The sequence below is a fragment of the Dendropsophus ebraccatus genome, chromosome 2 (assembly GCF_027789765.1).
Source record: "Dendropsophus ebraccatus isolate aDenEbr1 chromosome 2, aDenEbr1.pat, whole genome shotgun sequence".
Taxonomy (NCBI): Eukaryota; Metazoa; Chordata; class Amphibia; order Anura; family Hylidae; genus Dendropsophus; species Dendropsophus ebraccatus.
In genome coordinates, this window is record NC_091455.1 from 170773710 (window position 1) to 170798012 (window position 24303).

General features: G+C 41.6%; 1 protein-coding gene across 1 annotated transcript in view; it reads right to left on the minus strand.

Moving 5' to 3' along the window:
• Positions 1-9914: 9914 nt before the first annotated feature.
• Positions 9915-24303, minus strand: part of OXNAD1 (oxidoreductase NAD binding domain containing 1) — a 66529-nt gene continuing 52140 nt past the window's right edge. Inside the window, exon 9 of the mRNA XM_069958708.1 lies at positions 9915-10291. Coding sequence (XP_069814809.1) covers positions 10137-10291 — 155 coding nt within the window. The 3' untranslated portion in view covers positions 9915-10136. The remainder of the gene's footprint in view (positions 10292-24303) is intronic.

The window sequence follows — 24303 nt, forward strand, 5'->3', positions numbered from 1 at the left end:
TATATGCAGTGCCAAATTAAAACTGGGTATTAAAACACAAACTTATATCAAAAAGGGCATGAAGTGATCAATCCTTCAATCCACAGATTTTACTATAAACTGACACAAATACAAGCACCAGGAATGCTGGGTTCGCAAGTTCTGACCTAACTACAAGACTGATGACCTGAACTAATACCTATGCCTTTATTAGACTAGTGTGAACCTTGCCTTGGGACTTAAAAGGAAATATGTCAGCTCCAAGGCCCTACCTGAGGTGCTGAAAGTGTGCTGTAGTTGGCAGTCCCCTTGTAAGCATGTAACTTTTGGTAATTTATCCGTGGAGTGGATTATGCACATCTCAGGTCTCCTATTGTAATGAAGAGTCAAAGAGGAGTTGAGCTTAGCGTGTGTGCTGCATTTGGCACACCTCACCACTGCTTCCTCCTCCTTTTTCTTTATGAATAATCTCTGCTTCCTGGACTCCTGTTCTCTCATGCTGTAAGCTTGCATCTCTGATTGCAGATCAGTCCTCTGTAGGGAGTTTATGTCTGAAAGTAAGACTCAGGTATAGTTGAATCTCCTAGCCCAAATGTAGAGAGTTGTGGTCTATGGGTAAATCTGTGTAGGGACCAACACCATTTTTTTTTTTCTTGGTTTGATTCCTCTGATAGAAATTGAATATAGCTATTTTTCTTTATTACTTTTTGATTATTGTATTAAAAAAAACAACTGAATTTTAAAACTGATTTGGACTTGTTAGGAAATTCTTAGTACTTTTAAAAATGATACAATAATGAGAAGAAAAAAGAAAAGAAAAAATGTATAACTATATTTAATTTCTAACATTCAACTATATCTGAGTGTTTCTTTTAGATATAAACTGCCTTCACAGGGCTGATCTGCAATAAGAGACACTGGCTGACAGCATGAAAGAGCAGGGGTCCGGGCAGCAAAGATTATTCATGAAGAAGAGGGAGGGGAAAGCAGTGTTGAGGTGTGCCAGAGGTCGGCACAAACACTGAGACACAACTCCTCTTTGATTCTTTAGTACAGTAGGAGACCTAAAATTGTGCATAATCCACTGCATGGGCAAATTACCGAAAGGTAACATGCTCACTAGGGCACTGCCAACTACAGAACACTGTCTCAGGTAGGGCCTGGGTGCTGACAGATTCCCTTGAAATTTTTAGTAGGATGCTGTGTTGGTCACAGTGAGGTATATTAGGTAATGAGGTAATTTGTCCGTGGAGTAGATTATGCACAATCCCGGGTCTTCTATTGTAATGAAGAGTCAATGAGGAGTTGTGTCTTACTCTAGCATGCCTCACTATTCCTTCCTTATTGCTGTTTATGAATAATCAATGCTGCCCGGCCTCCTGTTCACTCAAACTCTCAGTCAGTATCTGCAAATAGAGGACTGTTCTGCAATCAGATATAGTTAAAAGGACAAGTCCGGCCAAAAGTATTTTTTAATATGTTATTACATAAGGAAAGTTAGACAAATTCCTAATATACACTTATTATGGGAAATGCACATATACCGTTTTTTTTTTTTTTTTAATTTAGTAGATCATGCAGACTTCAATTTCTCTAAAAAAAAAAAAGTGACGTCACAAACCGAACCAGAGCAGGGCTGGGTGTAATTCCTACGAAGCTACCAGCAGGGAGCGCAGTATATGGAGAATTTACATTGTAATTGGGTTGCAGTCATCCATAGCAGATTGTGCACTCACTGGGTGGCAGGAAGAGGCTTCCCAGCACCAGTCCAACCTGCATCGGCCCCCCTAGCCCCCCAAAGGACCCCCCACACCCGTAATAACATATTAAAAGAATACTTCTCCTTTAAACCTCCTAGACTGTGTTAGAGCTGTGGTCTAGGGGTAAATTACCTGTCTAGAGATCAGCTAGGTTCCTTTCTTTATTTCAACTTTGGTGATGGAAATTATTTTTTTCATCAATCTATCATTTGTGTACAATAATTCCCTATCAGGTCCAAATTAGTTTATTTTTTTTTATACAATGATGATAAAAATAACAAAATAAATAATTATATATTTTGTTCTCATTTTGTTAAAAAATAAAAAGAATTTTAAAACTAATTTGGACCTGATTGTGAATTATTTGCATTTTTAAAAAGAATACAATAGTGTAGTGAGAAATATTCATTGAATTAGGGTAATTGAACCAAAGAAAAAACTGTTGCTGACCATTAAGACAGGTAATTTACCCCTAGACTACAGCCCCAACACAGGTTAGGAGATTCAACTATATCAGATTGCAGATCAGTCCTCTGTTGGCAGATACTGACTGAGGAGGCCAGGCAGCATTGATTATTCATGAAGATGAGGGAGGAGGAAGCAGTGGTGAGCTATGCCAGAGTGAGGCACAAATGCTGAGGAACACCTCATTTACTGTTCATTATAGTAGTAGACCCCAGATTGAGCATAATCCACTCCAAATTACCAAAAGGCACCATGCTCAATAGGGGACTGCCAACTACAGTACACTGTTAGCACGTTAGGTAGGGTGCTGACAGATTCCCTTTAAACCTACTTCAGCACCCACCGCTAATCAAATGCAGCACACTTGGGTTCAGATGAACTCAAGCATACTTGAAGTTCGCTCAACTCTAGTGGCTATATATGGCTGACGCTGCTATGTAATGTGTCCAATGTTAGGGTCCATTCTAATAGGTGTTTTCTTGTGAACAAGAAAATCTATATATGTGCTGACATCAGATCAAACTATTTTAGTACAAATCAAGAAAATAATATTCTTCAAAGAAGAATTTTGAAGCCTGCCTGATGACGATCACAATAAAAATAAAGTCAACAAAGATGTTTCCTGGAGCACAGTAGTTGCATCATTCTGACTTGGCGGAAACGTTCCAGGATAACTTGTTATTTATGTATTTATCTGGGCTACCTATATGCGCACTTATAAACAGCTGTCAATTACAGAATAGGACCATCCACTTTGTTTTTACAAATTATTATATACAAATCTGCTCAGTTCCCCCTGCATTTTAACATGATGCCTGCAGATTGCCCTTTTAAAGAGGTTATCCAGTGTCAGGAAAACACGGCTACTTTCTTCCGGAGACAGCACAACCTTGTCCCCAGATCAGGTGTAATTTGCAATTAAAGCGAAAATCTTTCTTTCAGATCAACTGATATTAGAAAGTTTTACAGATTTGTAACTTATTTCTATTAAAAATCTCAAGTCATACTTATAAGCTAATATATGTCATGCAGGAAATGTTTTATTTTCAGTCTGACACAGTGCTCTCTGCTGACATCTCTGGCCGAGACAGGAACTCTGTCTTGGTTTTCTATGAATCCCCATAGAAAACTTCTTCTGCTTTGGACAGTTCCTGTCTCGGCCAGAGATGTCAGCAGAGAGCACTGTGTCAGACTGAAAATAAATCAACATTTCCTGCAGGACATATAGTAGCTATAGAAGTATATTACAAATCTATATAACTTTCTGACACCAATTGATTTGAAAGAAAAAGATTTTTGCTGGACAACCCTTTAAGCTTTTAACGAGTGGTGCCATCTCTATAAGAAAGTGGCCATGTTTTTCTTACGCTGGATAACCCCTTTAAGGTGGGACTTACATGTAGGAAAATTGACGCTAACAAGGGTTCCATGTTTGAGCCTCCACAACTGCAAGTGGTTTGTAAAATTAATCAGACATATTATAAGTGTCAAATGGGTTGTACGAAAAAAGTAAAAAGGATCTACTTTTTTTTTCTTCTCCTTTCACAAACCCTCACTCAATGAGCTGTCCGGTACTGCAGATTATGAAGAAAAAATAAGCACATAAAAGGCTGTTATCAGGCCAATCACAGCATTGGGCTAATGCTTCAGACATTTTCCTTTTCAATTATTCATTAGAAAGTCCTTCAAATGAGCTGCCTGCACAGGCTGAATCAGTTCTGGCCATTAGCTACAGAAATTTCATGGCAAAATCTGACAGGTTCATAATTCTTTGAAGCCTTGACAATGTCCCACCTTCTCTTCTACCGCCTCCACTTTACAAGGCAACAGTTCCCAGCATTGAAGCATGAGTCATTAGGCAACTATGTTTTCTACTTTTATTTTTAAATATAATGTGGTAGAGGGAAAAAATCGAAGACTTAATTTGGTTTAATCTTACAATAATTAAAGGGGGACTCCAACTAAAGGTAAAAAATAAACCTACTGCAGAAGCATATAGCATTGCTTACCTGTGTGACTCAGTTCTGAAACGACCAAATATCCATTTGTTTTGGGGGTCTTCGTTCTGTATTGTGTGGCTGGTTGAGCAGTTGCTCAGTACTACAAGTTCCACAATGCAATGCTTTCCTTCAGCTATTTATCACAGTCCTCCACCCTGCCTAATGCTGTTGCAGAACATCTAGGCTGTGTTCACACATTGCAGTTTCATTGTGTTGCTGAATTACAGTATTTTATCATTTGCAATCCTGTATCGTGCCATTGTGGTCCCAGCCACACAGCACACTGTATTCTCTACCTGTAACGCTGATCAGAATAAAGTAATTAACTTTTTGAATTTAATGTTTTTTTTTCTCCATGCGCATATTATCATCAAGCATCTTTTATTTTTGAAGTTGAGCCCCAATAAGGACTTTATCCGATATATGTCTTATATGTGTGTCCAGGTGGGATTGGCAGTGCCGGCTCTGATCCTCTCTGCCGTTTAGCATAATTATAGTGCTTGAAAAAGCACTATACTGTAATCCGTATTCTTCTTCCAGCCACTTTTAGCGATCAATACAGCCTGAACCGCTTTGCGTCAAGTATGCTTGACTCCATTCAAACTGCGTTTCGAAGCCCTCAGTGAGAGGTGTGCTATTTTTGGTTCTGATCGGATTTGTAGTTTTTAAGAAATGTACGTTTAAAGACCGCTTATTTCCCATAGAAAATAATGGCCCATTGGAAATAATGGCCACACTCTAAACGCTAACAGCCAATCACAGCACATATGCAAATAGCTGAAATATAGCAGCCAATAAAAATTCTAAGGTCTTGTCAGTCAATGTATCACAACATCCACACAGTCACATGTCCACCATTGGCCAATAGAAGATGTAATATATGGAAGGTCCTTAACAATTTTGTCTCACTGACATGAGTAAGATTGTCATGGTAACCGAGCAATAATCTTTACCATTATAAGTAGCAGAGCCGCTCTTAAAGGGACCCAAGTCGCTCTTAAAGGGATGGAACCCATTTCGCTCTTAAATTGACGGGACCCATATCGCTCTTAAAGGGACAGGATCCAATTTGCTCTTAAAGGGATGAGGCCCATGTCTCTCTTAAAGGGACGGTTCCCAGGGTTAAAGTTTTTCTTAAAAGGAAGTCACTGTTAAAGGGGCGCTCTTTTCAAGCACTATGTATTTCCCTGGAAATGCAAATCTAGTTTTATTGTATTACTGCATCATTTTTGTGAGGATGCTGCAGTACTGCAAACTCCAACAAGTGTGAACATAGCCCTAATTTCACTGCAGACTTTTGACAATCAGTATGCAGCAGCAAGATGCAGCAGCTGCTTCTGTCACTCCTTGCCTGCTCAGGTGTAGGAGAGCGGGGCTGGTCAGAGATGGTGAATTGGTGATTCACTCAGCGAGGTTGGAGATCCAGCCAAGCCTCCCGTGACATCAGATATGATGTGTTGACACGGGGGAGAGTAGATGGGGATCAATACAAGTTTTGTAGTCCTTCTATTTTCCATTTCCTGACGGTGGTGAAAAGCCAGAAACGCCACAGGACTATTGGTAATAATATTATATTAGAAAGTTATATATCTCCTCACAATAATGATACTGTTTTTCAGTTTGCTATATTGCTTGCTAAGTTGTACATTGCATGTGTGATTTGTTTATATATAAAAGAATGAATAAAAAACAGATTTGAAAAAAAAAATTAGATATCTCAGGGTGATAGTTTAATTTAAATACAATTTTCTGGTACTCGAGTACCCCTTTAAACATATCAGTTATACTTCACTATATTTTGCATAGAGGAAATTCTCCCTAACATGCACCTTCAATAACATTTGTCCAAAAACTATCTCCCCATAACCATGAATGTTCATGTGTTCTCAATGGAGGAAGGGGGGGGGGGGGGGCACACTGGCGGCAGTTTATCTTTCTGAGAACAAAAGGGTTGGCCAATTGAAATACAACATGCCCAATTCTTTTCTCCCCTAACATCATCTGCCAGGGAAGGAGGCACTTATACATTTTAGACAGTAATCTGGTCTTGCTTCCCTCCGACACAGTAGCAAGGCACCGGAGGAAGCCTGTCTATGCTTATTACTTCCAAAAATAACAGCTAAAACTGCAGTAAGCAATCCCGACAGAAACAATACAAGGTGGAAGTCCTTCTTTAAGCAAAGAATTTGGCACTTCAAGAAAATTACATTTGTTCTTGATAACCTTAATATATACATTATACTGTACACAGCATTAACCTTCCACCAATAACTTTTACAACAGTTTTTCTCTTTTGGATAAAATCCAAGAAGATCATGCAGAGATCACTGCAGATTGATTGGTTTCTAGCACCGTTTGGCATCCATAACCCTCTTTATCCTCCACTTCCTTGTTCTTTCAACAAAAGCCATATCTTGATTGATGTGTCTTTGGAGTCTACCACCACTGGAGGAGCCACAGGGCACTTATGGTCTTTAAACAGCTATTCTAAATTGTCCCCCTGGAAGTTGTTGTTTAACCTCTTAATATCCACTCTCAGAATTGTTGTTTTTCACTGCCAAACTCTTATATTATTTCCCCGATTTTTCTATTCCAGTTTATAAGCAATGAGCGCTGATACTAATGATGAATGGATGTGTTTGTGAAGTTGGAAGCAAGTTCTTAAACAGATTATCTTTGAAGTATTTGGGCCAACTTTACTTCCTAGGGTTTTTTTTTTGTACTTAAGATCAAAATGTTGTCACTTCATTTATCTTCATGCACTTAAGGCCATGGCCATTTATTTTATGTACTTACAGTGTGTTCTGGGCTAAACTTTCAAAGCAAATAAAATGTAGCCAATTCATACAAGGCTCATAATTACAATCACACCAAGCATAATTAGATATTCCCTTGCCCACCATACATACAACTTGACTAGTGAGTTGAAATAGGGGGCAAAATAAATACAAAGATAATTAATATAAGCAAAATATAAGCAAAGGAAAGATTTTCTCTTTACATTCTGAGGTCATTGCGATAGCATGTCATGTACGGGTAGTTACTGTTTAGCGTAAAGGACTGATTATTCTAGATTACTGGTAATATAGGGTAAGAAACTGCTGTCTTTGACAACCTAAAATTTGCATCGCGAACTCCTCAAGAATTGAGGGGTCTCCATTGCAGCAGCTTCTTCGCCCACTTAAAATTGTTATCCTACTAGAAAAATATGGTGGCCCTTTTCCAGAAACCGCACCACCCTTCTCCTTAGTTTGTGTGTGGCATTACAGCTCAGTTCCATTGAAGTTAAAGGAGATTAGTTATAATACCATACACAGCCTGAGGTCAGGAGTGGCGTTGTTATTTTGAAAGTAACTAGGTTTTTCCAACCTGGATAATCCATTTAACTGCTTATTATTAGGGTACTTTTACACAAAGCGAATATTGTCCGTACTTGGCTGATTACCGGGTCGGTGCCCGCTTGCTCCTCCAGATCAGGCTGTGTAATAGGACGCTTTTCACACAGGTTTATTGCTTTAGTGTAACAACAGCAAAGAAGGACCTGTTTTTAAGTGTTTTACAGAACAATTATGATATTTATGATATTTTTTTTTTTGTCTTTTTCATTTACTTGACTGAGACTATAAGGTTTTCTCTTTTTCTATAAACTGGATTCAGTAGCAGAGAATATCATCAAAACGGACAGTAAAGCTATGTTTCCACTAAGTAAAATTAACAGCCATAAAAATAATCATTAAATGTGACTGCCATTTGCAATAGACAGCTGTCATTTGGTGCTAAAATAGTGGCCGTCCGGAAAGATGGCTGTTATTTTTAAGTGGTGCGAACATAACCTAAGGCTATCTTCACACACAGTATTTTTGCTAAGTATTTTGGTCAGTATTTTTAAGCCAAAAAAATGTTCACACACTGTTGAAATTTAGTGGATGGCCGCCATTTAATGGCAAATAATTGCTGTTATTTTAAAACAACAGCTGTTATTTTTAAATACCGGGTGTTCCTTGTTGCTAAAAGACATTCATCCACTCAAATTCAACAGTGTGTGAACATAGCCTTTGGGTGACTTTACACGTTCCGGATTCACAGCGAAATCCGCTGCAAATTCATGTAGTGTGCAGTTCAATGAGGATACATACCCGCAGCGGAATTTTCATTCCGCTGCGAGTATGTAACCCGGCCCCTTTCACCCCCTGCAGCCCGGAGCATACATTACCTGCTTTGCACTAATTGGCTGATGGGGACCAAAGGGAGCCTCACACAGAGCTGCGGCGCCGAGCAGGTAATGTATGCACCAGGCCCTGGGCTGCGGGGGTTAAAGGGGCCGGGTTACATACTCGCAGCGGAATGAAAATTCCACTGCGGGTATGTAACACCATTGAACTTCACACTACACGGATTCACAGTGGATTTCACTGCAAACTCACAGCGTTTGCAATTCGCTCCTGGTTTAGGTTGAAAAATCCTGATAAAAATACGGAGTATAGCTTAAAGCGACTCTGTACCCACAATTTGTCCCCCCCCAAACCACTTGTACCTTCAGATAGCTACTTTTAATCCAAGATCTGTCCTGGGGTCCGTTCGGCAGGTGATGCAGTTATTGTCCTAAAAAACAACTTTTAAACTTGCAGCCCTGTGCCCAACGGCCGTGGCTTGGAGTATCTGTGCCCTAACTTTGCACCACCCCTCCCATCCCTCCTCCCCACCCTCTTCACCATTTTTTTACTATTCCTCTACAGTGTAAAATACACAGGTGCCTTAACGATCTAGCCCATGTGCCGTGCTGTGATGAATAGTAGACAATCTGCCTGGGGCATTCCTACTGATGAAGAGGGCAGGAAGGAAAGACAGAGAGGTTGTGCCAGCCTAATGCATACCCAATCTAAGCCACGGCCATTTGACACAGGGCTGCACGTTTAAAAGTCGTTTTTTAAAACAATAACTGCATCACCTGCCGAACTGACCCCAAGACAGATCTTGGATTAAAGGTAGCTATCTGAAGAAGCAAGCGGTTTGGGGGGGGGGGGTGTCAAATTGTGGGTACAGAGTCACTTTAAGGGTGCAATCACTCTGTATTTGCATTATATGTTGTTTAGTATTTGCTGTATCCCCCAGTAAGACAGCACCGCAGACATATCCCTATTCAATCTCATTCAACTACTTCTGCATTTGACAAGCATCCTTTTGGTTTGCATGGTTGATGAACCTGTCTGTATTTTACATAATAAATCATCAAATCATATTCTGGGCATTAACAATTGAATTGAATTCTTAGAGTTGTACATGTGCTGTGGATCATCTTATGCATATCTGTCTATAACGATTTCCACAAAGCATAAAGAAACAATGATAACAGAAAAAGAGCTTGGTCTTGTGCATATTAAATACCACTGTACAGGTATACTATAGGCACCACCCCATATAGAATGTATTCTGGCTTGGCAAGGGTCAAAAAGACACTGTGAATGAGCGCCTATGAACACATTTCACATGTCGGGAGCCTTCCCATTGAATACACTGTAAATGTGTGCAGTGTGAATGCTAACCCTGACAGAAAAGAACTACTACTAGTGTGAACAGAATTGTTGTGAATTGTCTCATTTCCCTTGTATATCTTAACACTTCTAACAAGTAACTAAAGTATCAATGTATCGATGACCGTGTGATTGATTCGGAAGTCGGATCTCCTGTAAATAAGAATGCAACACACAAATTTCAGTTCACAAATGTACAATTTCAATTTAAATAAAAAAATTTGTCAAATGTACAGAAAATATTATCCATCTTGTCGTCTCCATCCATACGTGTAGATGACTACGGTTAAAACAATGGAGTGGCATATACTTTGTACAGTTACTATAATAAAATACTTTGCCACCATCCCAGTGTCCTCCGTGAGAAGAGGATGGGTGCTGGAGCTCATTACATTTCTTCTCTACCACCACTTTTCAAAGCAAATTTGTTCTCTAGGCACATGGAGACCTTCAAGTAGTTTACACATGGACTCGATCATAGGAGGTGGTCCACATATGTAACACAGATGATTATTAGAAACAGAATTTGCTAGATGACTTTCAGAGATTCTTCCTTCTATAATGGAAAAACACAGAATGTTATTATACTTGGCTTTCCTAATAGAGGAAAAATGCCACCATTTACAGTTCAGTATGATATTAGAAAACTACCTAGTACTGCTCTAAGGCATGGCAAAACAGAGAGAGTTCACCTACCATGTTCATAACAGTGAGAGGGGAAAATAACAAAAGAAACAGTGCAATTCCAGACAGTTAAAGGGGTATACCCCATGTGGGACACAGGATATGCCATAAGTATCCCCTAGATGTGGGTCCAGCCTTTAGAACCCACACCAGTCATCAGATGGAGGCTCCCTAGCTTTTTCCGACCTGTTCGCAGCTCTGACCACTGGTGGCCAGGAAGCCGGAAAAAGCTGGTGAGTAACCCAATACGTAACTCCCATTGATTTTAATGGGAGCTGGGCAAATTTCATAATCAGTGAGCTGTACTGTTTCATATTAGGAGGTATGCAAACAGCATATTGTAGCTAGCGTAGCTACACTGTTTGTGTAACTCCTATAAGGCTACGTTCACACAGAGCAAAAGGGGCGGATTACGTGAGGAAATATTTCCGCCTGAAATCAACTGACACTGAATTCCGAGCAGAATGTAATCCCTGCGTATTCCGTAAGGAAAGTGTTCGGCTTCGTTCCCACTGAGCAAAACTAGCGGAATTCCGTGGCGGAATGCCGTTAGCCTCCCTCTCATAATGGGAGTCTATTGGAGGCGCGCGCTCCTCCTTTTTCCGTGCTGAAGAATGAGTCTATGGGAGGCGCGCGCTCCCGCTCTGTCCGCGCTGAAGAATGAACATGTTCATTCTTTAGCGCGGACAAAGCAGGAGCGCGCGCCTCCCATAGACTCCCATTATGAGAGGAAGGCTAACAGCATTGTCCGCCGCGGAATTCCGCTAGTTTTGCTAAGTGGGAATGAAAACCTCCAGCTCGTAATCAGCTCTTTTGACAAATTCAGCGCGCAATACTCGAGGAATCCGCACTGATTCTGCATGCATTCAGCACTTAATCAGCAAATATTCGGTGAGTAATAGAGTGAGGTGCCAACAACAATTTTGCAGACTAGACTATATGGTACCTGAATTTTCTAGAACAGATCACCTCAGAGCTGGCGGAGGAGAAGGAACTGAGCTGAGCAGAGAGAAGCTGACCAGAAATGGCAAAACATCACCGCTTTGCAATTGATGGAGATGCACTAATTTCAGAGGTATCTATGTATGTATGAATGTTTTTTTGGGGAAACTTTTGCTGTGGTCATATGCTGTGTGCATGCTGACATTGTCATTTCTTTCTTGTGGGCCCCTGGTATCATCTCCTTTGGGTTGTCTTGGGATTCCCCCACCCTTTTTCCCCCCATTTCCGCGCGTAATTTCCGCTTGTATTACGTGCTGAATATGCGCGTATTCCACGCTGAAACAGAAAATCAGAGCCCCACTGATTTGTATAGGCTTCCGCTAGCGGAAGAATAAGCATGTTCATTCTTCTGGGGGAAAGCGGATTAGCCGCGGAACGTTCAGCGCGGAAATTCCACCGTGTGAACTGCAGAGCAGAATTTCCATTCAACACAATGGAAATTAGCTCTGCACCTATTTTAACGGCTGAAATTTCAGCCCAGAAATTCAGTTGCTTTTGCTCTGTGTGAACGAGCCCTAAAAGTATGGTTCATGACATCCTCTGAAAAACAGTTATAGCAGATGTGATGCACTGACAATTTACATGGGCAGATAATTCCCTATTGTCGTGTCAACCAACTACTTAAGTTGACTGATGATTCAGACAGGTCAGTGTACAGTACATTATTCATACAGTGGCCATCACATCCCCATTAACACCTATAGATGTCCTTTCCGACCAATGAGCAATTTTACGTCCACATAAATGATTGGATAAAATCATTTGTCAGCTGTTGGGAAGGGAGTTTACAAAGGACAATGGGCAACTGAGTAATTGTTCACATTAACGTGTGTTCCGGATCATCAGGCTGTAGCAGTACTTTTACAGGATAATTGCAGGCTTTATTCTAGTTATCATGTCTACATCCCTTGATGAGTTTTTTTTTTTTTTTTAAATAACTGTAATATAGCATATGTGACAAATAGTATACAGTGCTTAACAGCAAGGTGTGTTGGAAGAGCAATAGTTTTCTTCCTAGGTTAGCTCATGGTGATTACAGAAAATAACGCCCACATGAAAAGATCTACGCTAACAAGCTTCCTTTTATAAGTAATATTAGCTCCTGATGAACAAATAAGTATCAGACAAGATTGCTTTTCTCCTGACAGGCATGAAATAATATACCTGTAGCTGCTGCTAAAATTGTTATGTGTTTATACAATTGCCTCATTGATCGTGTGCTAACTAAATCTACGGTCAGTGATTGGCTGATGTCATCAGAGTGATAGCAGAGGCAGAAAGGAGAAGCGGAGTGGCGTCACTGGGCACAAAACAAAACAAAACATTCTAAAATATTTTTTTTAAAACATGGAGACCATCTTTAATTTAAGACATGCCTTACTATAAAACTGTTTGAGAGACAGTCCAGAATGTGTGGAGGAAATTGGTGTAACATATAACAATGTTATAGTATAGAGTGATTTAAAAGATAATTTTTTTAAAAAGACCAGTCTTACCTGTATAATTATGTACATGACCCTAACAGAACCATGGCCAAAATGAAAACATCAGTTACCAGTAGAGATGAGCGAATCTACAGTAGGAACTTCTTTCCTATCTGGATTCTGCTCATCCAGCTGCGGGGCTTCGAAGTCTACTCTGCTCCCTGCCACTCCTCCCCAGGTACTGGAAAAAGATGGATCTGGTCCTGGGAGAATAGGAGAAGTTTTCCAGGACTGGATCCATCTTTTCCCAGCACCTGGAGAGGATTGTCAGGGAGTGGAGCACACTTCAAAGCTCCGCAGCCTTATGAGCTGAATCCTGATAGGAACGAAGAGCTAAATGTTTTACCAGGTCTAAATTTTTTATATGGATATTTAGGCAGTTTTTACAAGCTAACGATGACTTCAATGTGAGCTTCCAATCTCTGCAAAGTGACATCACTTCTTTTCAGATCTGTTTTGCATGTTTTCTTGAAAATTCCTAATTAAAGTCAATAGGGAGGGAAACTACACAGTTTTGGCGTTGTTTTTTGCGTTGTGTAAACATTCCCTAGGATGGATCACCATGGGGGCATATAAGTGGCTTGGAGCATAGAGCATAGCTCTCATATAACACCGGGAACCCAACAACAGCTACAAATTATCAAGGCATTTTGAAAAGCCACAATTTTGAGGCCACTGTGGGAGACAGTAAATATTATTAGAACTAGTTTCAAATAAGTCACATTGTTGAAAAAAGAAAAAAAGAATGAAAGCATACAAAGTGGTTATCACAACATTAATAAACCCAAATAATTTATGTTCTGTTCTCCATCCCTTGAAAGCATTAATATTTCCGCATCCCTACTGGAGCTCTCTGCTTGCCATCGCTAAAACACTTCTACTGCTATTTTTCAAAGTGTGTTGAGCCTAAATGCCAGTTCTTAGTGGTTGCTGAAATATTCTACTTGCAGGAACCGCAGCACTATTCTTTCTAATAAGGTACAAACAACAAATGTAACCTAATTACAGATGGAGAGAGGCTGCAAATTAATGCAATCCTCACAATGTAAATTTAAGTCACAAACTTTTCTTGCACAGTTTATTAAACTTAAGTATAAAGTTTTATATATACATTACACAGGCTGCAGCTAGTAAAACGCCCAGCCATATGTTTCCTCCAGTTTATGTACTAACATGGCCAGGCTCAAGGTGTAAAGTTCCTTCACCTCTTTGTCCCTGAAAGTGATTACAAAATGTTTTGCTACTTACATCTTTATAGCCCAAGTTAACAGGAGGTTTCCTTTACATTTAAAGGAGAAGTCAAGACATTTGCAAAATCTGACAGCAGGAGAAAACATAACAATCAAGCATTGCTCACCCCTCCCCGTGCCCACGATGCGCCTTTTGGCAGGTTCCAGGACCCATGCCGTAAGTCACGACTCTGGGGAAAATGCTTGTCCTGGCTAATGGACAATCCACTCAGACAAACAGTGACTGGAGCGACGTCCCACCCCAGTCACTGACTGGCTGAGCGGGGTGCCCGTCAACCAGGTTGTGACATTGGCTCTCCAGGAGATCCCAGAGCCTGGCAGGGGTCCTGAAATGGCGATCCAGCACTGGAGAGGCATGGGGAGAGGTAAGTCTGGATAGTTTATGTTTCCCCCTGTAGTTTGAAAATGTTTTCTTGTGGCTGGACTTCTCATTTAAAGGGGTTTTCCTATCTCCAGCATTTATGGCATATGCACAGGATATGCTATAAATGTCTAATGGATGCGGTAAGAGAAGATGCTAAAAACAGGTGAATGGATTCAAGTATGTTGTATTTCCAAAGGGGTTAAAGGAGAAGTGCCATGAAATTAAAAAATCTGGGCAGGGGGGTGCGGGAACATAAAAAATGTATACTTACCTGTCCCCGTGCCCTCGTAGCGTCACTCTCACCTCTTCTGTGCAGTTGGTGGAAGTTGCGCCTGGGTTCCATACAAGCCTTAGCCCTGCTCCTTCTGCTGAAATGTTATGTAACAGCTGATGGATTGCCCGCTCAGCCAGTCAGCAACTTGGGGGGATGGGGGCTGTCGGAGGCCGGTGACATGAAGATATTAGGAAGGCAGCGCTGCCATTAGTATACTCCTTTATTATGTTTTCGCACCCCCGCCTCATTAAGCCTCATGCTCCCCGATGCTCCTTTTCTATGAATCTATAGTAGAAGGGCTTCTGAGAAGTGGACGGTGTGGGTGTATATCCCAATTATAGCATGTTCAATAGCTGCATGATGTTGCGGGATATGGATGCCGTAAAATATGCTATACCACTAACACTAGAATAAGGGAGAAACTGCAAGCTTGATGATAAATGATATATTTTTCCTAGAAACTATGTTCTGAAGGGATAATACCTGCATGAAAAAGTGTTGACTAGAATAAATATATATTAATATAAGCTATTTTTGTCTATTGGATTATATGGAAGCTTTGAATGCTGTATCACAGTTTTGTACAAGATTGAGCAGTGCTAATTCGCTTTTAACCAAGAGGTCTTAATGTGTAGCTGTCATAATGGCCCGCTAATCCAGAAGTTCGGGTCTCCATGGATACAAACACGCAATGTGACCATAATGCTCACCACCCCCATACTGATCCAATGGGGGTCGCACATTACAGCCTCACTACATGTTTGTATCCACGGAGACCTGAACTTGTGGATAAAGAGGGGAAATTGACGCCGATCCAACAGCGGGCTGTCAGGACAGCTACATTTTGAAGGGTAGGTATCGTTCTCTTCATAAAAATTGAATGCAGTCATGATACAGTATTCAATATATTTAAGTATATTGCTAGTGCATTTACTATGCTTTAAGTGAAATGCATACATTTGCAAAGGGAACAAAACAGAATATAATCCCTTTCAATATCACTGGCAGCATGAAGGTAAAAGGGGCTAGCATTTTTCCTTACAGCACTAAAACCCTGTGTTCCTGTCTGATGAAGGACAGCATCTGCATGGAGTTCATGTTCTCCCAGTGTTAGTCTGGATTTTTGCTTAGTTCCCCTTTTTTTCCCCACACTCCAGAAGCATACTGATAAGTTATTTGGCTTCTTATGAAATTGGGCGTAGTGACTGAGATAGAGAATTTAGACAGTAAACACTTACTAGGGACTTCAACTAAAAAGAAAATTAATTCTACTTGTTTATTAAGTGCATTTTTAAGCTTATTGGGGCTACCCAACACTTGTGCTGTATTTTGACTTATTTTATTGGCTACATATGTAGTTTGTTTATACAATTAGTAATCATGCTATACTAAGACCTACAGTATTCTCCCATTACAGTGGTCACAACTGTATCAGAACTGAAAGTGGACAATGCTTTAACCCTTTAAGGACAGAGCCAATTTAGATTTTTGTGTTTTCGGTTTTTCCTCCTTGTGCTTAAAAGGCCATAGCACTTACATTTTTCCACCTAGAAACCCACATGTGCCCTTATTTTTTGCGTCACTAATTGTACTTTGCAATGACAGGCTGAATTTTTTCATAAAGTACACTGCGAAACCAGAAAAAAATAAATGTGTGGTGAAATTGAAAAAAAAACAACAACCGCATTTTGTTTATTTGGGGGTTATTTGTTTTTACGCCATTCGCCCTGGGGTAAAACTTAACTTTTCTTTTATCTGATGGCCTGTAAAAAATTCAAACCATTGTTAACAAATATATGTTCCTTAAAATCGCTCCATTCCCAGGCTTATAACGCTTTTATCCTTTGGTATATGGGGCTGTGTCAGGTGTAATTTTTTTGCGCCATGATGTTTACTTTCTATTGGTACCTTGATTGCGCATATGTGACTTTTTGATCGCTTTTTATTACAATTTTTGTGGATTTGATGCGACAAAAAATGCGCAATTTGCACTTTGGGATTTTTTTTTGGCGCTGACGCCGTTTACCGTGCGAGGTCAGGAATGTGATAATTTATTAGTTTGGGCGATTACGCACACGGCGATAGCAAACATGTTTATTTATTTATTTTTATTTATAACCTGGGAAAAGGGGGGTGATTCAGACTTTTATTAGGGGAGGGGGCTTTTTATTGACAACACTTTTTTTTTTTTACACTTTTACTAGAAGACCCCCTGGGGGACTTCTAGTATATACACTCTGATCTCTCATTGAGATCTTTGCTGTATACTTATACAGCGAAGATCAATGAGATGGGCACTTGTTTGCTTTCGGCTGCTGCAGCCGAAAACAAACGAGTGCCGAGCCAGGGTCAGCGCCATCTTGGCGGAGACCCTGGCCGGCTTCAGTCACAGAGATCGCTCCTCCGGCATAACGTCCCGGGGGAGCGATCTCCGCCACTAGACACCAGGGAATGGCTGCATCCGGTAATCGGATGCAGCTGTCAACTTTGACAGCTGCATCCGATTACCTTATTAGCGGGAACGGCGATCGGACCGTGCCTGCTAATAGCCGCGGTCCCGGGCTACATGCGGCCCCGTTCTGAACGCTCTTAACGACAACAGGGCGTAAATATACGCCCTTTGTCGTTAAGGGGTTAAAAGAATAAAAATAGGAAAGTTTTCTGAAATTAACAGGAAAACGAACTTTGTTCAAAATATGAAAATGCTAAAAATTATTTTTCTTACAATCAGTTATCCAGTTCTCCACAACTTGTTAAACTGTCTCAAAATATATCCATTAGGCTATGCTCACACTTAAAATACTTACAGAAAAAGCAAAAAGTGGTGGACAAAACACTAGATTATGCAGTGTAATGCAGAATTTTATTTGGTATATACATGTGTCTCATATATACAGTGAATATATACAGTGAATATTGTCACTCCATGGAGCAACCAAGAACATTCATGTTGGTGGCAAAGAATGCAAGAGCGTATAATTGATGTATGGATGTGTGTCCACAGTCGTGACGGCTATTAAACCCTGCCTTTCTCTAAGGTCCCGCTGGGGCTGAGCAAACTCAGTGCCTTGGCGGGTGTTGTCCCTAGTGCTGGATAGGCAGTCTGTCCCGAAGTGATAAGGTTGTCACTGCAAGTCGTTTGATAACGGTCTACTGTCTGTATATTATTTGTTCATACAAGGCTGTGCAATCAATGTTCAAGACTAACTATATGGCTGAATAATCCACATACTAGAACATCCCTGATGAACCCAGCTACTGTTATCAGCTACAAGGGGGAAACGCGTCGGATGACTCGTGGATATAATTGCCGTTAGAATCTACGATCTCTACCATAACCCATGCTCGTCTTGAACATTGTATATTATTTGTTCATACAAGGCTGTGCAATCAGACAGTAGACCGTTATCAAACGACTTGAGGTGACAACCTTATCACTTCGGGACAGACTGCCTATCCAGCACTAGGGACAACACCCGCCAAGGCACTGAGTTTGCTCAGCCCCAGCGGGACCCTAGAGAAAGGCAGGGTTTAATAGCCGTCACGACTGTGGACACACATCCATACATCAATTATACGCTCTTGCATTCTTTGCCACCAACATGAATGTTCTTGGTTGCTCCATGGAGTGACAATATTCACTGTATATATAAGACACATGTATATACCAAATAAAATTCTGCATTACACTGCATAATCTAGTGTTTTGTCCACCACTTTTTGTTTTTTCTGTAAGAATTTTTCTCTGTCTGACATAAATAAGTGGGGACGCCACCATCGGACACGATTTACCTGTAGGGATCACATACTTCCCTTCTGTACTCTTTTGTTTGTGAAATTAGGTAACCCCCATTTGTATGTGACCCTAGGTCATTCTTAGCTTTCAGGCATGGCGAGTTTTCTCTCAGCAGGAATTGAGACAGATAAATGGGCTGAGGAGGCTAGTGAGGTGTTTTCGGAAAAAGAACTGAATCTACCCACAACCTCTATTCCATCCATTCAAAATACGTTCAGGGATCTCCAAAACGCCTATAGAGATAACATTAAATCATACTGGGAGACCAAATCCCTGGAAAATTATATATCACACAAAATTGTTCCCCGGGGACTTCTCATCAATATCGTTCCTGCAGATAGAAGTAAGAACCCGGGTCTTCTCAAAAGGTGGGAACAGGAAGCTACCACCTCCTCGATAAGATTTATGAATCTGCTCCTTGATGACGAACGAATAACACTAGATAAGTCTACCCAAGAAATTGGAGGAAAATATAAAAACAGCCCTAACATTCAAGGACAATCCAGAATTCATCAAAAAGAAAATGGAACTACAACAACACGTGGACCAATATAAGAATAAAATAAAGGACAGGAAACACAAACAATTTGTCCGAGACCTGACAGCATTCAAGGAAAACAGAGCTTACAACTTCTTCTATACCACACCGAATCCAGATACCGAGACCGAAATATCGTCATCAGACACTGATACTTCGACATCAGGGAGACAGAAGAAAAAGAACAGAAGACCATTCAACAGATCACCCTATAGCACACGACAGAGGGAAAGGGGGGGATGGTAACCACCATCCCAGAGACAGACCTATGGACGAGGAAGGGGACGAGGTGGATATAATACACACCAGGAGAGACTGAACCCCAACAACACGTCCCAAGACAATCGATCTACCACGGACTCCTCCACAACAACATCATCCCATATCGCCTCCGCACAAGAACTGGAACCAGCCTCTTCATCTTTTTTAGCGAGGGGGGTGCCCACACCGGGCACCTTCTAGTACCCACCGAAAGGCCAACTACTCCTATGGAACACAATCGTACCTCGAACCAAATCATTAATTTATCACATCATATACTCACTGATGCGGAAAAATCGTTACTGATGAAAGGCCTATCTTTCGTGCCAACTAACAATTTCAGAATTTTTGACTGGGTGAAAGACATACATCTCTTTGCACGCAAACTGAAATGGAAAAAGTTCTTTGCACTGAATGAGGCCAAGAGATGCCTGGAGTTGGGAATTTCACCAGAAGATTTACCCGGAGTAACCACACTATCAAACTTGTTAGAGGAAAATGAAAGGGAACGAGGTCTGGGCCCCTTTTCCACCTGCCAACCAAAGTCCAGGAAGATGCCCCCAGTGAGTGACCAAGACAGCATAGACATCTTCACCAGGGTAGTTACACAGGAACTGGAACAACTAGCCCAAAAACCTTGGACACAAAAATTGAACCTTAACAGAGGAGAACGACTGGCATTAAGGAAACTACAAGAGGACCGCACTATTGTAATCAAATCAGCCGACAAGGGGGGAAATTTAGTCATCATGGACCACAACATGTAGAGGGACATGTGCCATATGGTCCTGAGAGACAAGGATGGTTACAAAATCCTGGACTCAGACCCCACTGATCACTTCAGGAAGCAGCTAAAAACTATATTGGATGAGGCTTTCACCACCAGAATCATCGACAAGAAGTAGTATGCATTCCTTCTACCTACAGCTCCTCGAGTCGCAACGTTCTACGGGCTACCTAAAATCCACAAGGGCCTACACCCTCTAAAATGCCGTCCCATTGTAGCGGGCATTGACAACCTTACCCAGAATCTCGGAATCTACATCGATGAGATTCTTAGGCCGTTGGTCACGAGCATTCCATCATACATCCGCGATACAATGGACCTCCTGGCAAAACTGGCGGACATCACAACAGAGAAGGACTGTTACTTGGGAAGCATCGACGTCGAAGCTCTATATAGCTCCATCCCACATTCACAAGGTCTACAGGCGGTGGAACACTTCCTCCAGACGAGGAGTGTACACCTCACCAATCATAACAACTTCATCATTAGGATCTTGGAATGGATACTCACCCACAACTACTTCCTGTTCAACAACAGAGTGTAACCCCAGCTCAGGGGCACAGCGATGGGGAGCCCTATGGCCCCCTCGTATGCTAATCTGTTCCTGGGCTGGTGGGAGGACATAGTGGTCTTTAGCGACAAATATGATCATTACCACCATTACATCGAATTCTGGGGGCGCTACATAGACGATGTGCTCATCCTATGGTCCGGCACGCCCGGAGACTTCCACAAATTCATCAAAGAACTGAACATAAACGAGATTGGTCTGCGCTTCAAATCTGAGATCAACAAATATGCTTCTTAGATACCGTCATAAGGATACAGGACACTACAATCTCCACAGAAGCATACCGTAAGCCCACAGCAGGAAACAGCTTGTTGAAGTGGGAAAGTCACCATCCCCTTAACCTAAAGACTGGAATCCCTAAGGGGCAGTACCTTCGCATCAGACGGAATTGCAGTACGATACAGTCTTTCGAGAAAGAAGCTAAATTACTCCAAGCAAGATTCAAGGAAAGAGGGTATCCCAACCGTACCCTTTCTCTGGCATACCAAACAGCTAAACAAAAGGATCGCCGGGAACTTCTGACACCCAAGAAAAAGGACACCACAGGAACATCGGAAGACTTAAGGATCCTAGGGACATACAATAGCGAAGCATCCCAAGTCAGATCCATTCTGGAGAGAGCTTGGCCCATCCTCAAAACAGACCCTCATCTTAACCCTATGATCCCGGACCGCCCACAGGTCACCTACAGGAGGGGACGTAACCTTGGGGACTTGATCACCAGCAGCCACTATACACCTCCTGTATCCCAACCCTCTACCTGGTTGGACACACGTACCACTGGCACTTTCAGATGTGGCACCTGCAAAGCTAGCCGCTACATATCAGTGTCCAAAACTTTTTGTTCCGGTACCAACCCCAAAGTCTATAATACCAGATCGTTCGTCAACTGCAAAACTCAGTGTGTTATCTATCTGGCCACCTGTGAATGCCCTAAGTCATATGTGGGTAAGACCAAAAGAGAATTCAGGCGTAGGATACTTGAGCACATCAGCGACATCGAACACTCACGGATGAAACCAGTGTCGAGCCACATGCGGACCATGCACCCACAAGCTCCATTCAACATTACCTTCCAAGCTATTGAAAGACTGAAACCCGATATACGTAGGGGCGATCATGACAATAGACTTCTAAGAATGGAAACCGAGTGGATTTATCGTCTCAAAACCCTGGAACCAGACGGTCTCAATGACCAGTTGCTGTTCACACCTTTTATCTAAAACCACTTGGTCCACCCCCCACTCCCTCATAACGAGAACTACCCGCTCCCTCCATATGCCCTACCTTCTCAAATCTGCTCCATTACCATCATCCCACTACTGTGTATTAGCTCACCTTACAAGAAATTATCTCGCCTGACCCATCTATCCATTTTGAGACACCTATGTAGTATCATGCCATCCCTTACTAAGCCTAGCGCATGTCCTTGGCTTCACATCCTATAATTATTACTATTTGCTCTTTGTGCCTCATTTTACATATTGCCTCTGCCCTCTCCTTACTTACCATTAATTTTCTACTAACACCTGTCAGCGTAGCATAGCCAAACAGCGACTTTTGTATAGCCCACTAACACTGGCTTATCTACTCTATTCTATAATATTAGAAGAGTAGGCAATACACTGTGCCTCCCAGTGAGATTTTACGATCACACATTAAGGGAATCCCTAGTGTGGGCAATAAGTTTCAACCTCTATACCGCACATGCGCGTACCTACACGGCGACGCACTGACGTCATCATGTCTCTGCGGCGCCATCTCAACCGTGCGGTTAAAAGGACGCGCCGTCGTCAGTCCTTGCAGACGCACACCAGCCGCCTGTACCACCACGTGAACCATCCTCCACATCTAAACGTAAGTGTTAGTCTGTTAGACTATCATCCGGGCCGTTCATGTCAGGACGTACCCTCTATGTGTTTACATCTGGTTTTACTATACCCATATAATTTTAGGGGGGACTTATTCTTCTGCCGGGGCCACACGCCGCATTGTCATCATGGATTAGCGCATAGTCCACCTGCATCAGAGGTAGGCGCCTTCATGTACCCCGATGCCTATTATAGCACACATATAACAATGCGGATTTTGACACACTTTATATATATATTGTTTATAGGCATGACCATTCTCTGCATGTTTGGCTTTATCTTGCTACCCTAACAACGACATCTACTAATGGTGACCTACGGCATCATCTCTAACAAACCACTAATATCAGCATCTGTCACTATACTCTTGAATTTCTGTGCTATGACGACCACATCGTCTTGACGGGGTTGAGAGGTACTATCATTTATACATCATTGACTGAACATTCAATTTTCTTATTTACAATACATCATGGCATTGATATACTGTCTGCACTTACTTTTACTAGATTAACTATATGGCTGAATAATCCACATACTAGAACATCCCTGATGAACCCAGCTACTGTTATCAGCTACAAGGGGGAAACGCGTCGGATGACTCGTGGATATAATTGTCGTTAGAATCTTTGATCTCTACCATAACCCATGCTCGTCTTGAACATTGATTGCACAGCCTTGTATGAACAAATAATATACAGACAGTAGACCGTTATCAAACGACTTGAGGTGACAACCTTATCACTTCGGGACAGACTGCGTATCCAGCACTAGGGACAACACCCGCCAAGGCACTGAGTTTGCTCAGCCCCAGCGGGACCCTAGAGAAAGGCAGGGTTTAATAGCCGTCACGACTGTGGACACACATCCATACATCAATTATACGCTCTTGCATTCTTTGCCACCAACATGAATGTTCTTGGTTGCTCCATGGAGTGACAATATTCACTGTATATATTCACTGTATATATGAGACACATGTATATACCAAATAAAATTCTGCATTACACTGCATAATCTAGTGTTTTGTCCACCACTTTTTGTTTTTTCTGTAAGTATTTTTCTCTGTCTGACATACATAAGGGGGACACCACCATCGGACACGATTTACCTGTAGGGATCACATACTTCCCTTCTGTACTCTTATGCTCACACTTAGGCTGGGTTCACACAAAGTATATTTCAGGCAGTATTTGGTCCTCATGTCAGGTCCTCATAGCAACCAAAACCAGGAGTGGATTAAAAACACAGAAAGGCTCTGTTCACACAATGTTGAAATTGAGTGGATGGCCGCCATATAATGGTAAATAACTGCCATTATTTCAATACAACAGCCGTTGTTTTAAGATAACATCCACTCAATTTCAACATTGTGTGAACAGATCCTTTCTGTGTTTTTAATCTACTCCTGGTTTTGGTTGCTATGAGGACCAAATACTGCCTGAAATATACTGTGTGTGAACCCAGCCTTAGTATGAGACCGGCCGTTCTGGCCCGCATCAGAACTCTCCACTGCACACTATGGAGTGTGGCTGGAGCCACTTACTCCACAGTGTGCACTTACAGGGTTTTCTTCAGCCGCAATTCAATGAATATGACATTAATATGACATGACAGTTCTCTACGGCGCCGCTAGGGATCCCGGCCGGAGTGTATACACTCCGGCCGGGATTCCCTTGGCCTGCA